General features: G+C 34.8%; 1 protein-coding gene across 7 annotated transcripts in view; it reads left to right on the forward strand.

The window, feature by feature from the left end:
* The window catches only part of HMBOX1 (homeobox containing 1), a 262433-nt gene that overhangs the window by 89192 nt on the left and 158775 nt on the right, over window positions 1-14466 (forward strand). For all 7 annotated transcript variants that reach the window (XM_037813411.1, XM_037813405.1, XM_037813406.1 and 4 more), the window contains exon 4: window positions 12615-12694. In XM_037813411.1, the coding sequence (XP_037669339.1) occupies window positions 12672-12694 (23 nt within the window). In that variant the 5' untranslated portion in view covers window positions 12615-12671. The remainder of the gene's footprint in view (window positions 1-12614; window positions 12695-14466) is intronic.

The raw sequence follows: 14466 nt of genomic DNA on the forward strand, positions 1-14466 counted from the left end.
AAAATTTGAGGCTCTAAAATCTCTTTCCATGGTAGACTGTAAGGACTGCAGACATATAAAAGAAATTGTTGTTGTCCATAGGATGGTTACAGTACTTTAGAGTATTGGGTAGAGCATAAATTGGGTCTTTGGAATTTGTTTGACTTTGACTATTGGTTGTGAAACGTTATCTGATTGGTCATTAGCGTATCCTCCTGAGATGTGGGAGTAAAAGTTCTCCATTTCTTGGCAATGGAGATCATATGAATTGCCTTGTCCACTGCCTTATTATGCTCTTTTCAGCACTCAACCTCCTAATAAAGTTACAGAGGGCACCTCAAAACTAGTCATAAGAGTAAGTTGATGATAACTCTCTGAAGTACAATTTAGTGGATGCTGTTATTGTCCAAAAATAACTTTTCTACCGACTTGTCTGATATTAGAAATTCTACCATTAGCAATTTATGCTATTTTCTATGTAGTTGGGTAGTCCCTAGCATGGCTATCTATTTAATCCCTATTTAGCTAAAGTATTTTGTACTAGTTTAAAGAAATGTTCCTATGTAGATTCCTCTTTGATATGACCCTCCGTCCTTCCTGCTCTGATCTCATGTTCATATACTTCCCCGCTTGTTCAGGTAACTTTAGCCACATTGTCCTCAGTGCTATTCTTTGAACATGATAGGCCATTTCTGCCCTAGGATCTTACTCGTGAATGCTCTCTCCCCCATATCTACATGGCTTGCTTCCTAACTTCATTCAAGTCTTTATTCAGATTTTACTTTCTCTGAGCACCCTATTTAAAATTGTAACCCCACCTCACAACCCCTATCTTCTTTCCCAACTTTATTTTTCTCTATTTTACTTATGATCTGAATACTATATGTTTCACTGTTGTTGTTTTTTTTTTTTAACTTGCCTCTTTCACCACGAGAATGTAATCTTCATGTGACTGGGATTTTGGTTCATTCGTTGTTTTATTTTTCAGTGCCCAGCTTGTAATAGGTGCTCAGTAAGTATGTATTGAATGCATAAACTAATGGATACCAGGTCCTGCAAGATTGAAGATAAAAAGACACCTCTGTAGGGAAAGGGAATACCAAACAATCATCCCATTGTACAGTTTTTCTCAAGATGGTATTTTCCAAAATATGTTAACAAACATTGTGCCTTTCTTCCCCCTCTTCAAGAAATACCCATATAGGGCCATTTATGAAGGGATTCTGTTGGTAGGATTATAACAATTTTGAACTTTGAACAATAATTTTAATTAAGTGCATTTATAATCTGCAAGCTTCTCAATAGCTGACTGAAATGTTTACTTTTATTTATGGTGAAGCTATAGGAGCTCTAACCTGGGAGCCTGGGTTTCTGGCTCCTGGTATTTAAATATTTTCATCTGTCAACTGAGGTGATTGGAAAACATGCTTGTTGTCATCAATTCTAGCTTAATATAAGATTTTTGATTTACCTAATCTTGTCTGTAAAATCTTCAAATCTTTGATTGTTTCCTTTCTTAAGCACTGAGAAACTCCTGGGGTTGAGAAATGGAAAAGGAGGTGATAGATATTGAAGCTTCCCAAAATATAGGATTATAAATTTTTGCTCTCGAGATTTTTTACTTAGAAAAATTATATGTTTATAGAAAAATCATGCATAAAATAGGGTTCTCATATATCACTCTATTATTAACATCTTGCATTAGTGTGCCACATTTGCTGCAATTGGTTAAAGAACATTTTTATAATTGCACTATTAACTGTAGTCCATGATTCACCATTGGGTTCTCTGTGTTGTAAAGTGCTATGGATTTTTATTTTTATTTTTGTAACATACATGTAACCTAAAATTTCCCCTTTTAACCACATTTAAATATATTTTTCAAGGTTGTTAATTATTTTCACAATGTTACATTTACCATCACTACCATTCATTACCAAAACTTTTCCAACACCTCAAGTAGAAACTATAAAATTTAAGGATTAACTCCCCATTCCCTAGCCCCACCATGGCCCCTGGTAACCTGTATTCTAGTTTCTGACTCTATGAATTTGCTTATTCTGATTATTTCATAAGAATGAAGTCATATAATATTTGTCCTTTTGCAGTCTGGTTTATTTCACGCAACATGATGTTCTCAGGGTTCATGCATTTGTCTGGTATCAGGAACTTCATTCCTTTTTTACATCTGAAAAATAGTCCATTGTGTATATATATCACACTTGTTTATCCATTTATTTGTTGATGAACATTTGGATTGCTTCCATCTTTTGGCATTGTGAATAATGCTGCTATGAACATTGTGTGCAAATATCTGAGTCCCTGCTTTCAATTCTTTTGGGTATATACCTACTAAAGGGATTACCAGGTCATAAAGTAATTCTATACTTAACTTTCTGAGAAACGGCCAAACTGTTTGCCACAGTGGCTGCACCATTTTACATTCCCATCAGCAGTGAATGAGTGTTCCTATTTCTCTACCTCCTCTCCAACACTTGTAATTTTCCATTTTTTAAATAATAGCATTTCTAGTGGGTGTTAAATTGAATGTCAAGGTTTTGATTTGCATTTCCCTACTGGCTGATGATGTTGAACATCTTTTCATGTACTTATTGACCATTTACATATCTTCTTTGGAGAAAATCTTTTCAAGTCTTGCCCATTTATAAATTGGGTTATTTGTCTTTTTGTTGTTGAGTTGGAGTATTTCATTAAACCGTTATTGGATATATGGTTTCCAATTGTTATCTCCCATGGTGATAAAGTTGTTATTTTATTTTCATGATAAAGTCCTTTGATGTACAGAAGTTTTACATTTTGTTGCAGTCCTATTTATCTATGTTTTTGTTGTTGTCTGTGCTTTGGTTGTAAAATCTAAGAAATCATTTCCTAACAAGGCTCCTGAAGTTGCTTCCGTCCTTTTTTTTTTCTAGGAGCTTTATAGTTTGGGGTCTTATATTTAGTTCTTTGATCCATTTTGATTGGATTTTTATATATGGTATGTGGTAAGGGTTCATCTTCATTCTTTTGCAAATGAAATTCCAGTTTTCCTGGTACTGTTTGTTGAAGGGACTGTTCTTTTCCCAGTTGAGTGGTCTTTGCCCCCCTTGTCAAAAATACTTGCAGATAAATGTGAGGGTTGATTTCTGAACTCTCAGTTTGATTCCAATGACCTATATGTCTGTTCTTGTGGCAGTATCACACTGTTTTGATTACTGTGGCTTTCCAATAAGTTTTAAGATTGGGACGTGTGAATACTCCAACTTCAGTCACCTTTTTCAAGACACCTTGGGCTATTCGGGTCCTTACCCTTCCATATAAATTTCATGATTGGCTTGGAATTTTGGTTGAGATTCCATTGAATTTTAAAACACTCTGGGTAGAATTGACATCTTAACAATATTTAGACTTCTAATCCATGAACACGGAATGTCCTTCCATTTATTTCGTTTTTTAAGTAACTTTAGCAATATTTTGTAGTTTTTTTGTGTATGAATCCTTTACATCCTTGTTTATCTTTAGATGTGATTGTAATTGGAATTTTTTTCTTGATTTCTTCTTCAGATTGTTCATTACATGTGTATATAAACACTACTGATTTAGGTGTGTTGATATTCTACCCCAACACTTGGCTGAATTGATTTCTTCACTCTAGTGGATTTTTTTAGTTTTCTTTTCTGTATATAGGATCATGTCATATGCAAATAAGGAAAATTTCACTTCTTCTTTTCCAATTTGGATGCCTTTTATTTCTTTTTCTTGCCTATTGTTCTGGCAAGAACTTCCAGTACAATGTTGAATCTACTTTCAATTGCAAATGTTTAATTAAATTCATTTTTATCTTAAGTATTCAACTGGAATTGTTGGTATTATGAAACAGTAGGAGATAATTTTGATGTTAGAGATGTGCTCAGAATTGTCTTTATACCAAGGTATTATATTTCACCTTTTAACAACATTCAAAAATATATTTGAATGTAGTTTAAAGGGAGTAATGGTATTGCATTGCTAGAATTTTCTTGACCTCTAAACCTATAATTTCTAAGTAGAATCAACTCAGGAGCTGCTTAAAAATATTTTGGACTACTACCTCCAGTTAATCTGATTCAGTAGGTCCAGAGTTTACTGGAAATTCTGTGTTTTTAAAATATTTCATTGTAATTCTGATGTACATCTCTGTTTGGGAACAGCTGCCCTAAACTGACTTCGATGTTGAAAGAAGTTCTTCCTGCTATATTTGTGCTTTAATCCAATAAGAATGGGGTAGGTTCGTTGTAACTTAACAGTAACAGCACCATGGGAGTGGAGCACCCTGAGACTTTCATAGAATGGATAGCTAAATAGTATGTTATAATTAGTAGCTGCTTTGTAGGTGTGATTTGAATTTAAATGAATTTTAAAATCTCAAATCAAACCACAGATTATCTAGTAACACATCTTTTGGAAATAATAAAGCCATGACAGAAGTAGCATCTAAACTGATGATGGTGTGAATGTGCTCATGGTTGGAGTCAGTACATTTGAGGCAACATATAGAGACAGATATGTGGCTCAGCTCTGATCTAGGGATAGGTATTCCCTAACATTTCATAGCATAGTTCAGAAGAGGTTGCCAGTGATCCACTATTAATGATAGAGAAATCTGTACTTTTATTATCAAGTTATATAATTATTTTAGAAAGGGTACATATTGAGGGGAACATAAAACCACATATGTTAAAGTAAACAAACTTATAATTCCTGTATTAGACTGTCATTGTAGATTCTAGAGGGTATGTGCTAGCCATGTGACTCTTCTGATTAATTGCTTTTCTTGATAGAGTTCTAATATGATATAGCAACAAGTTATAATAGTCTAGAGATTCCTTTCCAGAAGCCATAAAGAATATTGAATGTTCTAACTTTTTCAATCTATTTGTTTAACAAATGCCATAGTCCCTTTTATATTACAGATAATACTTTAAGAGCAGGTACAAATAATAGACAATAGGGACACAGATAATAGACAAATACAATAAATATAATATATCAAATAATAATACATGCTTAGAAGAAAAAGCAAAAATGAAACTTTTGCTGGGGAATAAAAAACCTGAGTTTAACTGAAGTCTGACTCAATTGTGTCATAGCTGTTAAACTGATACTTCTTGATTTAATGTGTAAGAGGCTTAAATGTTATCTGTCAATTTAATATGTGCAAAAAATTATTTGACAATGGGAGAATTTTAATTCTAGGACAAGGGAACTAACCGTTTTCCTGTATCATGTTCTGGTTAGGCTTCTCCATAGGAGTCTTGTATTGAATTTGGGAAACCACTTTGTAATGGAAATATTGACAAGCACATCTGGAATAAATTAATCCAGTTAATGACAAATTAGGAAACAATGCCAGTCTGGGATTAATGTCTTAATCTCTACCTCATTTTTTGAAAGACATTCTTGCTGGATATAAAATTCTTGGTTGGCAGTTGTTTTTCTTCAGCACATCAAATATTTCATCCTTCTTTCTTGCCTCCATAGTTTCCAAAGAGGAATTGGCACTTAGTCACATTGAGACTCTCTTGTATATGACATGCTGGTTCTTTCTTGCAGCTTTCAGAATTTTTTCTTTGTCTTTGGTATTCAGTAGGTTGATTATAACAAATCTTGATGGGGATGTGTTCAAATTTATCTTAAGTAGTATTTCTTGGATTTCTTGGATGTGTGTCTTCATGTTTTTCATTAAATTCGGTGAATTTTATGCCATTATTTCTTCAGATTTTCACATTTTCTTCTGCTTCTGGTACTCCTGTTTTGTGTAAATTGATACACTTGATGTTGTTCCATGGATCCCTTTTCACATTTCACTTATTTTCCTCAGTGCACCCCTCCCCCCCCCTCCATTTATTCCTCAGCTTGGATCGTTTCAATTGTTTTGTCTTTGAGTTCACTGATTTCTTTCTTTTTCTAAAACTTTTCAGGGAGTTTTTCATTTCAGTTGTAATGGTCTTCTATTCCATTATTTCTGTTTGGGTCCTTTTTAAAATTTAGATCTCTTTTTGAGATTCTCATATTGTTCTTTCATTGTTTTCCTGATATCGTTTAGTTTTTCCTTCCTGTTTGCCTTTATCTCCTTCACAGTTTTGAAGGTCTTTTTTTTTTTTTTTTTTAGTTTTTTTTCCAGTATTTTCAAGTCTTGTTTTCTTCATTGATGTTTTCTAGATCTTTAACTTGTTTCTTTGTATGGGCCATCACTTCTTGTTTCTCTTTTAGTCTTGTAATATTTTGTTGCCCACTGCACATTTAAAAATTTTTAAAGTGTTAACTCTGATATTTAGTCTCTGAGCTCTTGGTTCCTTAAGTTTCTGTCCAGTAATGATATGACATGGATTTTCTTGAGTGCCAGAAGCTAACAAACAGCAAACAAACCAATACAAAAGACACCTTTCTCAGTCTTTGCAAATTGGCTCTACATGGCTGTTGCTCTTCTTCAGAGTTTATCCCTCCTGTCAAGACAGTCAGCCCTGAGACAAAAGTTCGGGTCTTCTCCCTCTTTTCTGAGCCTGTTTCTTGTCCAGAGTTGATGCTCATGGCTTTAGGAATTTCCCTAATTGCATGTTCCAAATGTCCCCTCTACTCTCTGTGAAATAGACTTTTCCATCCTCCATGGTGCCTTATTGTATGTCTTAAAACAAGTGATTGCCCCAGTTTGCTTTGACTTAATTATTTCTTATACTGCTTTAACTATTTGCAACTGCTTCTGCCTGCAGGACAAGTTTTTGGAGGAAAAGAGTTTCCTCCTTCAGCCTTTCAGGCTGCCACCTGATAGATTGTCATGGACATGGAAGCATCCCAGGATGTATGCATAGCAGTTACTCAGGAACAGGGCCAGAGACCCACAGTGGCAGCTCAGACTGAGTTCATACCCTGCTGGGGATCTGTTAGAGGATGGTGGCAAGCATACCATAAGCTTCTCCTACCATTGTAAAGTCTGCCGTTTCTTGATTTGGCATTTGCCCAGTTGCTGAAACCCTTTAACTGTTTTCCTAAGTTTTGAGGAAGATGGCTCAGCTAGTTTTTGCTTTGTTTAAAGATCTGTAGGGAAACTGCACACTGAGTATCTTACTCTGCCATCTTGGTTGACTGGAAGGCCAGCATTATTATTTTTTTTTTTTAAAGATTAAATTATTCTCTTCTGAATACCCATCTGGTGTTGATCCCTTTTTCTACAATAGATCTTTTATTACCTCTAGTTCATGGTATTTGGTTTTACTCAAATTTTTCTCTTCTTCTTAGGCAATTTTGAGAAGTCATGTTTTACTGGAAAATCGTTTTCCAGTTTTAGGCTTTCAAACAAATTGCCAGTAAGCTACATTTATATTTTATAAATGTGTTGTTGTTTTTTTTTTTTTTAATTCTCTCCTTTACTTTTCATTTGGAATCTTGTGAGTTTTCTTACTCTCCCTTTCTTTCTTTCCTTTACTAGAGACGGCTGGGTGATATTTAATAGTCATTTTGGACTTATTTGTGCTTTTAGAATATCTTTTTATATATTAATTTCAAATATTATTCCTAGTTCCTTTTTCATAGATATTTTAGTATATTTTGTTCTTCTTCTAATTTCTTGAGTACTAATTTTTTTTCCTTGTCTTTTATAAACATTGAAACTGTTTAGGCCATAAATACATCTTTGAATACAACCTTTTGCTGCATTACATGTCTTTTAATTATGAAGAACGATTCTCTTTTTTGTCTTTATTATCTATGTAGAACATATTTTCCCTTTTTATTTTTTCTTTGATCCAAGCATTGCCTGGAAATATTCATAGTTTATAAGTAGTTATGAAATTTTTTGCATGATTCTAATTTTTTTGGATTATGTATCTCTAAAATCAGTTAAAACTCATTATTGGGGAAGGGGACTGCATCTGATTGTTGTTCTTAAAGAGAGGTTCCTCTGGGTTTTAGGACTTGTCTGGTATAGAAACACTCTGGTGGATTTAAGTTTCTGAGAGATAAAACTTAATGAGTGAATCTTTTATAGAATCTCAGGGACCTAGGTATTTGGGGACTACTTTTGGTAAGGGCATGGCATACTGTGGGTATTTGAGATGTCTAGCTGGAGCTTGCATAAGAGAAACCTCCAGGATAGCCTCTCAACTCTATTTGGGATCTGTCAGCCACTGTGACCTCAGCTTGTTACTTTTCTTCTCTTCCCCGCCCCCCCCTCCTTTTTGGTCAAGTAGGCATTTTCAGTACCTCACTGCCAGGACTTGGCTCATTCCTGGGCATCATATCCCATGTAACCAGGGAGATTCACTCCCCTGGAAGTCATGTCCCTCAGGGGGGTGGGGGTGGAGGGGAAGAAAGTTAATGAATTTATTTGCTGAGTTGGTCTTAGAGAGACAAAGGCCACATCTGAGCAACAAAAGAGGTTCCTTGGAGGTGCCTCTTAGGCATAATTATAGCAAGGCTCAGCCTTCATTTACAGCTGTAAGATTCACAAGAGTAAGCCTCAAAATGAGGGCTTGATTTATTAAGTAGTGTGTTCCTAATTTCACTTAATATGTATTCTATCCCAAGATAAATGATCAGTTTCTTACATTATCTTCACTTAGTTGTACATCCTCATCACTCTCAACTTTAAACAATTATTATAACATAACACATCTCAGAGTTCTTATCAGCTGCTTATTATTCATTCCTAGTATTAGTGCAGTATTGATAAGATATTTCTAGTAAACATAGTCTTTAATATGTAATGTGCAGTTCTTCCATATACCAACCACTCTGTTGTTTACTCTCTTTGTACCTTATAAGTATATAATGCTAAGAGTTATTTAGGTTTGTGGTGCTGCTCTGTGGGTTACATACCTTTAAACGACCATTTACGAGCATGTTTGCCTTCAATATGTCACTGATACTTATAATCCCATTAACAAGCCATAGTCACACCTGACCATTTCCATACCATTAAATTCACCCTCATTATCATATCTGTACATATTAGATTATCATTCCCCCTTCACTAGGTTCTCTCTATCTCTAGGTACCCTATATTCTACTTTAAAAGACACTTATTTTACATTTTTCATGGAGTTCACATTAGTGATAACATACAATATCTCCTTTTGTGTCTTATACTTTTATCAGATAGTTGAGCCTATCTTACATAAAAATTTGTTAAAATTTCTCTGTGATGTATTCTTTCTCTTTCAAGCATCCTTATTTACCCTTTATATATTCCTAGATAGTCCATCATCTGAATATATGTTATATGATTTAATCTCTAAGTTTCATTGCTTACCTTTTTACCTTTTCTGTTCTTCTTCCTTGTCACTGAGTCTTTGTTCTGATTTATTTTTTTCATTATTTAGAGCCCTTTCTCAATTACTTTTCTCAGTTTGGTTACCTGAGAAACCAGGAACAGGTATCTATAATCTTTGATGGTACAGAATTATTTTCTCTCGGTCATCTGTACATGTCATTCAACTTTTGTTTTTTTTTTAAGTGCATCTTATTTTTTTATGGCTGTGTTCTCAAATGCAATCCAATATCCATAAAATTTGATCCCTGATATTTTTAAAAATAGTTTATTGAAGTGAAATTCACATAACATAAAAGCAACCGTTTTAAAGTCAACAGTTCAGTGGCATTTAGTATATTTACAATGCTGTGCAACCTCCAGCTGTTCCTAGATCCAAAACATTTCCATCACTCAAAAGATGACTTACCATTAAGTAGTTTTCCTCTTCCCCTTTCCTAACCCCTGGCAACCACAACTCTGTGTTCTGTGACTTTTTCTATTCTGGATATTTCATATAAATGGACTTATACATCCCTAACACTTTTAATGTACGCTTTTATTTATTTATTAAACTTTTTAAAAATAATTTTTAAAAACCCGCAACTTTGAGAGCCCCGTGATATTGAGCCTGAGTGTAGAGAATGCATAGCAAATAACTAACTTTCTTGGTCTTTTTTCTTAGAACATTTTTTTTCCATATACTATTTTAAGCCAATTTATATAAAAAATATAATTGACATAAATTCAGTGGCTTAAAGTTACACAGGTCTTTATCAATGACTTAATCTCAGTTTCCTCATCTGTAAAATGAGGATTTTTGATGATTACTTTTAGTTTCTTTGATTCAATTGTAACCTGATTGCTCTAGTTTGCTACTGCTGCTGGAATGCAAAACACCAGAAATGGATTGGATTTTATAAAGGGGATTTATTTGGTTACAAAGTTACAGTCTTAAGGCCATAAAGCGTCCAGTGTAAGTCATCAACAATCGGGTACCTTCCCTGGAGGATGGCCAATGGTGTCTGGAAAACCTCTGTTAGCTGGGAGGGCACGTGGCTGGCGTCTGCTCCAAAGTTCTGGTTTCAAAATGGCTTTCTCCCAGGACATTCCTCTCTAGGCTGCAGATCCTCAAAAATGTCACTCTTAGTTGCACTTGGGATATTTGTCCTCTCTTAGCTTCTCCGGAGCAAGAGTCTGCTTTCAATGGCCTTCTTCAAACTGTCTCTCATCTGCAGCTCCTGTGCTTTCTTCAAAGTGTCCCCCTTGGCTGTAGCTCCTCTTTAAAATGTCACTCACAGCTGCACTGAGTTCCCTCTGCCCGTCAGCTCATTTATATGGCTCCACTGATCAAGGCCCACCCTGAATGGGTGGGGCCATACCTCCATGGAAATATCTCATCAGAGTTATCACCTACAGTTGGGTGGGGTGCATTTCCATGCAAACAACCTAATCCAAAGTTTCCAACTTAATCCCCACTAATATGTCTGCCCCCACAAGATTGCATCAAAGAATATGGCTTTTTCTGGGGGACATAATACATTCAAACCGGCACACTGATATTCATGCTTTCCAGAATAAAGGTGAGGATCCACTGCCAGGTAGTTGCAGGCCTTCTATTAATTGTAGAAGCCTTCCTTTCTGGCCTTTCTACTTATCAAACACAGTAGGTTAAAGGTCAGCAATGCACATCTACTTGTTATTCTCTAAACATGCCTCATAATCTCCTTGAACTGTTCTCTCTCCCTGGAATCTTTCCTCCATTGATTCTCTCCTCACTCTACACCATGGTTTGGTGGAAGTCGTATTCTAATTTTCAGGTTAGATCTGATCTGATGTCACTTTAATAAAACTCAAATCTTATACGCAAATCTTACTCTAAGGAGTCTTCCCAGCTCTCGCTAACCTAAATTAATTTCTAAATTGCTACTTTCATAGACCTTTTTGTATTTTATCAGTTATGCTTTTAATTAAAAGTGTGTGTTTGTGTGTGTGTGTGTTTTGTTTGCACCCTCCCCCCACAGTTTAATATCATAAGCTTTTTTAATGCTTGACTATATCTTACTCATATTATGGGCTTGTGCTTAGACTTGACCAAGTAGGTATTCAGTCTGTGTTAACTGAATGAGTGTAGAGTGAAAAATGTGTATTGCCCAGTAATCATTTTCATAGCTTGGTGTTGCTTTTTTGGCCAAGAAATGCAATTAGCAACATTTTCAGTATATTTTTTTGGTACCTTACATCTACTCTTTTAGGACAGTTATTTCATTAAGTCAGCAAGACAATTAACTACAACAGGAAATTCATTAAAGCTACAGTTTAGGTTATGCAAATGTGAAAGGTTTCTAACCTTATCTTTTACATTTCGCATATATCTAGTCAGTGTTAGATACTTTGGTCTAGCTTAATATAATTCAGATCTGAATGTATATTTTAATATGAAAATGTTTTTACTCAACATTTTAAACTTTTGTCTAATTTGTAATATTAACTTAGAGTTAATGGAGTTAGTTGACTCTATAGATTATGGTCTGAAACCAAGTTCAGTCAGTAATACATGATCTTTAGCTCCTAAAATGTGAATAGTAGTAGATCTTATTTTTTAAGATCTATGTCTGAATTCAAAGGGGTCAAAGTGCCTGAGATGCATAAAGTAGTAGAATGCAAATCAGATGATGGAGGCTCTAGAATCACGTCATTGTAAGTTATACTGTGTTTAGTAATCTAAATGCAGCACGGGTATTCATCTTTTTAAAATTTAGCCCCTATTACTTTGGTAGCAAAATGCTTCATCATCCTTGTTAAAAAATTTTTTTTGACATCTCTAGTAGTTCTTTAAAGTCATTATCCCTTGTACCTGTTTCATAGATGAAGAAATTGAGGCTTAGGAAAGTTAGCTTACCCAAAATCATGCTTGCCATAAAATAAGAATTATACTTGGAACTAGACCCCGGAATTTACCCCATAGTTAAGACCTTTAGCTACAGTCATCCTGGGGGTTGTGCTTTGTTTATAGTGTTCTAAGTAAATGCATAGATGTTATCAAAAAATTATCGTAAAAGTCACTGTAGTATATATTGCATTTCAGGTTTAATCTCTTTCCCTATGGGGATGCCTGGTAAAAAATTTTAAACTTCAAGTGCATGATTTTAATTACTTTTCCAAGTGAATAGTTGGAAAACTATCAGTGTTTTTTTTTTTCTATCTTTTAATATTTCATTCAAACAAATGTTTCATTTCAAAATTACAAAATAATTAACCATTGTTACCTGCAATATCTTTGTTAGATAATTAAAAATTTTAATACTTGATTCACATAAGTTTTTCTAAATTTTCTGTCTTTATTCTACAGAATGATAAATAACACTGATCATCTCTGGAAAAGTTATTGATTCACCTCATGTAAAGTATGCTGAGTTCCTTTCCAGTGGTGTAAGTATCTAGTTCTTCTCTTAATTTTGTCTTCTCAATTATTTTCATAACATTAAGGAATTATTATGACTGTGATCCAACTTTGACAACAGACATTTGTTGAGTTGAAAAAATTTTAGAAAAAGAGTCAAATAGTGTACCTATTTGACATTAAGGTGAACAGGTGTCATAATCATGTGGTGAGACGTGAATTTTCAAATCTGTCAACCTTTTCTCTTTCCATTTCTGTTTTCAGCTTTAAAGTCTGATATTAATTTTCAGTTGAACATAAAGTTACTCTACATATTATTTAAACTGCTAAATAGCTTAGAAGCTTGTGAAATAGATGGCTGAGCATTCAAGAGAGCTAGTAATAGATTCCTTGTAAAAAGTGGAATATTGGAAACATGTTACCGTAATACTGCCTTTTGTGTGCCAACTCCTAACACTTTACCTATTTCCCTTTACCTACAGAGGATAACAATGTAAATTTAGCTTAACTGGACTTGTAGTTGCTGTCCTTCTTGGGAGTCAGGCAAAAAATACCAGTTAAGTTTGTGGTATTATGTTGAGAATGTTTGCCTGCTAGGATATGAACTCTAACCACCAGTGCATATTAAGTAAGCCTCTGAATAAAATTATTCCGGGAATTTCAGATATTAAAAAAGATAAAGTATCTATTAGATCATTCAGTGTATCCTTAGGCCTAATGCAGAGTGCCTTTAGCATAACAATTTCTAAAATTTGGTTCAGTCTACTTTTTATCAAATTTTTTTTCCATTTTGTTGACAGTAGACATTAATATAGATTTTCCTTATTATTTAGGTTTTCCATTAAAGTTTTTTTTTTCCTCTTTGACTATGATGTAGTGAAAAGTCTCTTAAATAATCTGAGAAGATGTAAGTGATAGTCTGAATATCTGCTAAGTAGCTCTGTAACCTTGGGAAGGCACTTCATCTCTTTGGTCCTTAGTCCTCCTGCCTTATTAATAATTTAGTTAGTAATGGCTACTCCAAATGAAACCAACTATTGAGAACTAGCAAATAACTGACAGCCATGATATGTTAGCCTTTTGAAGTAGCTAGAGGTGAACACCTGTAACGGTTGAAACTCACTTAAATTTCTTTGATGCTGATGTTCTGTTTTGTAACTGCATAATCGTTACCTTGTAATCGGACAGTCAGGTGTTAACTCATGGCTGGCCCCGCTTGCATTCCCTTATTTTATCATACATGCCCCAGCACGATTTGTCAGTTCTTAATAGCCCTTAATGTCCCCTTTGTTTAGCTTAGGCTTTTTACTTGTTACCTCATGTTAATTAAGCTATTTACAGCCCTTTAGCTTAGCCTCCTTACTTACTATTTTATGTGGATTGAACTATTTACAACTCTACTATAACCTATAACCATATATATTGCCCCAGCCAGACTGTCAGTTCCTAATGGCCTGTATTGTTTAGCTTAGTCTCTTTTTGTTATTTTACATTAATTAAACAATTTAGGACCCTGTTGTAATCTATTACCCCACGCTTACCCCAACAGGCTTTTGTTAATCCCCAAGAGCAGTCTCTGGGGATTAACTCTGAATGTGTTGTATTAGTGTCACAGCCCAAGAGGGCCGTGCCAGTCCAGAGGCCAAAGAAGACAACAAGCATTTTCTGACACATGAACTTTTTATTCAGGGCTTACTTACAGGGTGAGAAGTCACGGAGAGATCATGGCAGCTCTCTCAGGCCGGGCAGGCATCGCGTTCACAGGGAAGACGACCTAGCGATGCAAAAAGGACAGAAAGCC

This window comes from Choloepus didactylus, chromosome 20, assembly GCF_015220235.1.
Source record: "Choloepus didactylus isolate mChoDid1 chromosome 20, mChoDid1.pri, whole genome shotgun sequence".
Classification (NCBI taxonomy): Eukaryota; Metazoa; Chordata; class Mammalia; order Pilosa; family Megalonychidae; genus Choloepus; species Choloepus didactylus.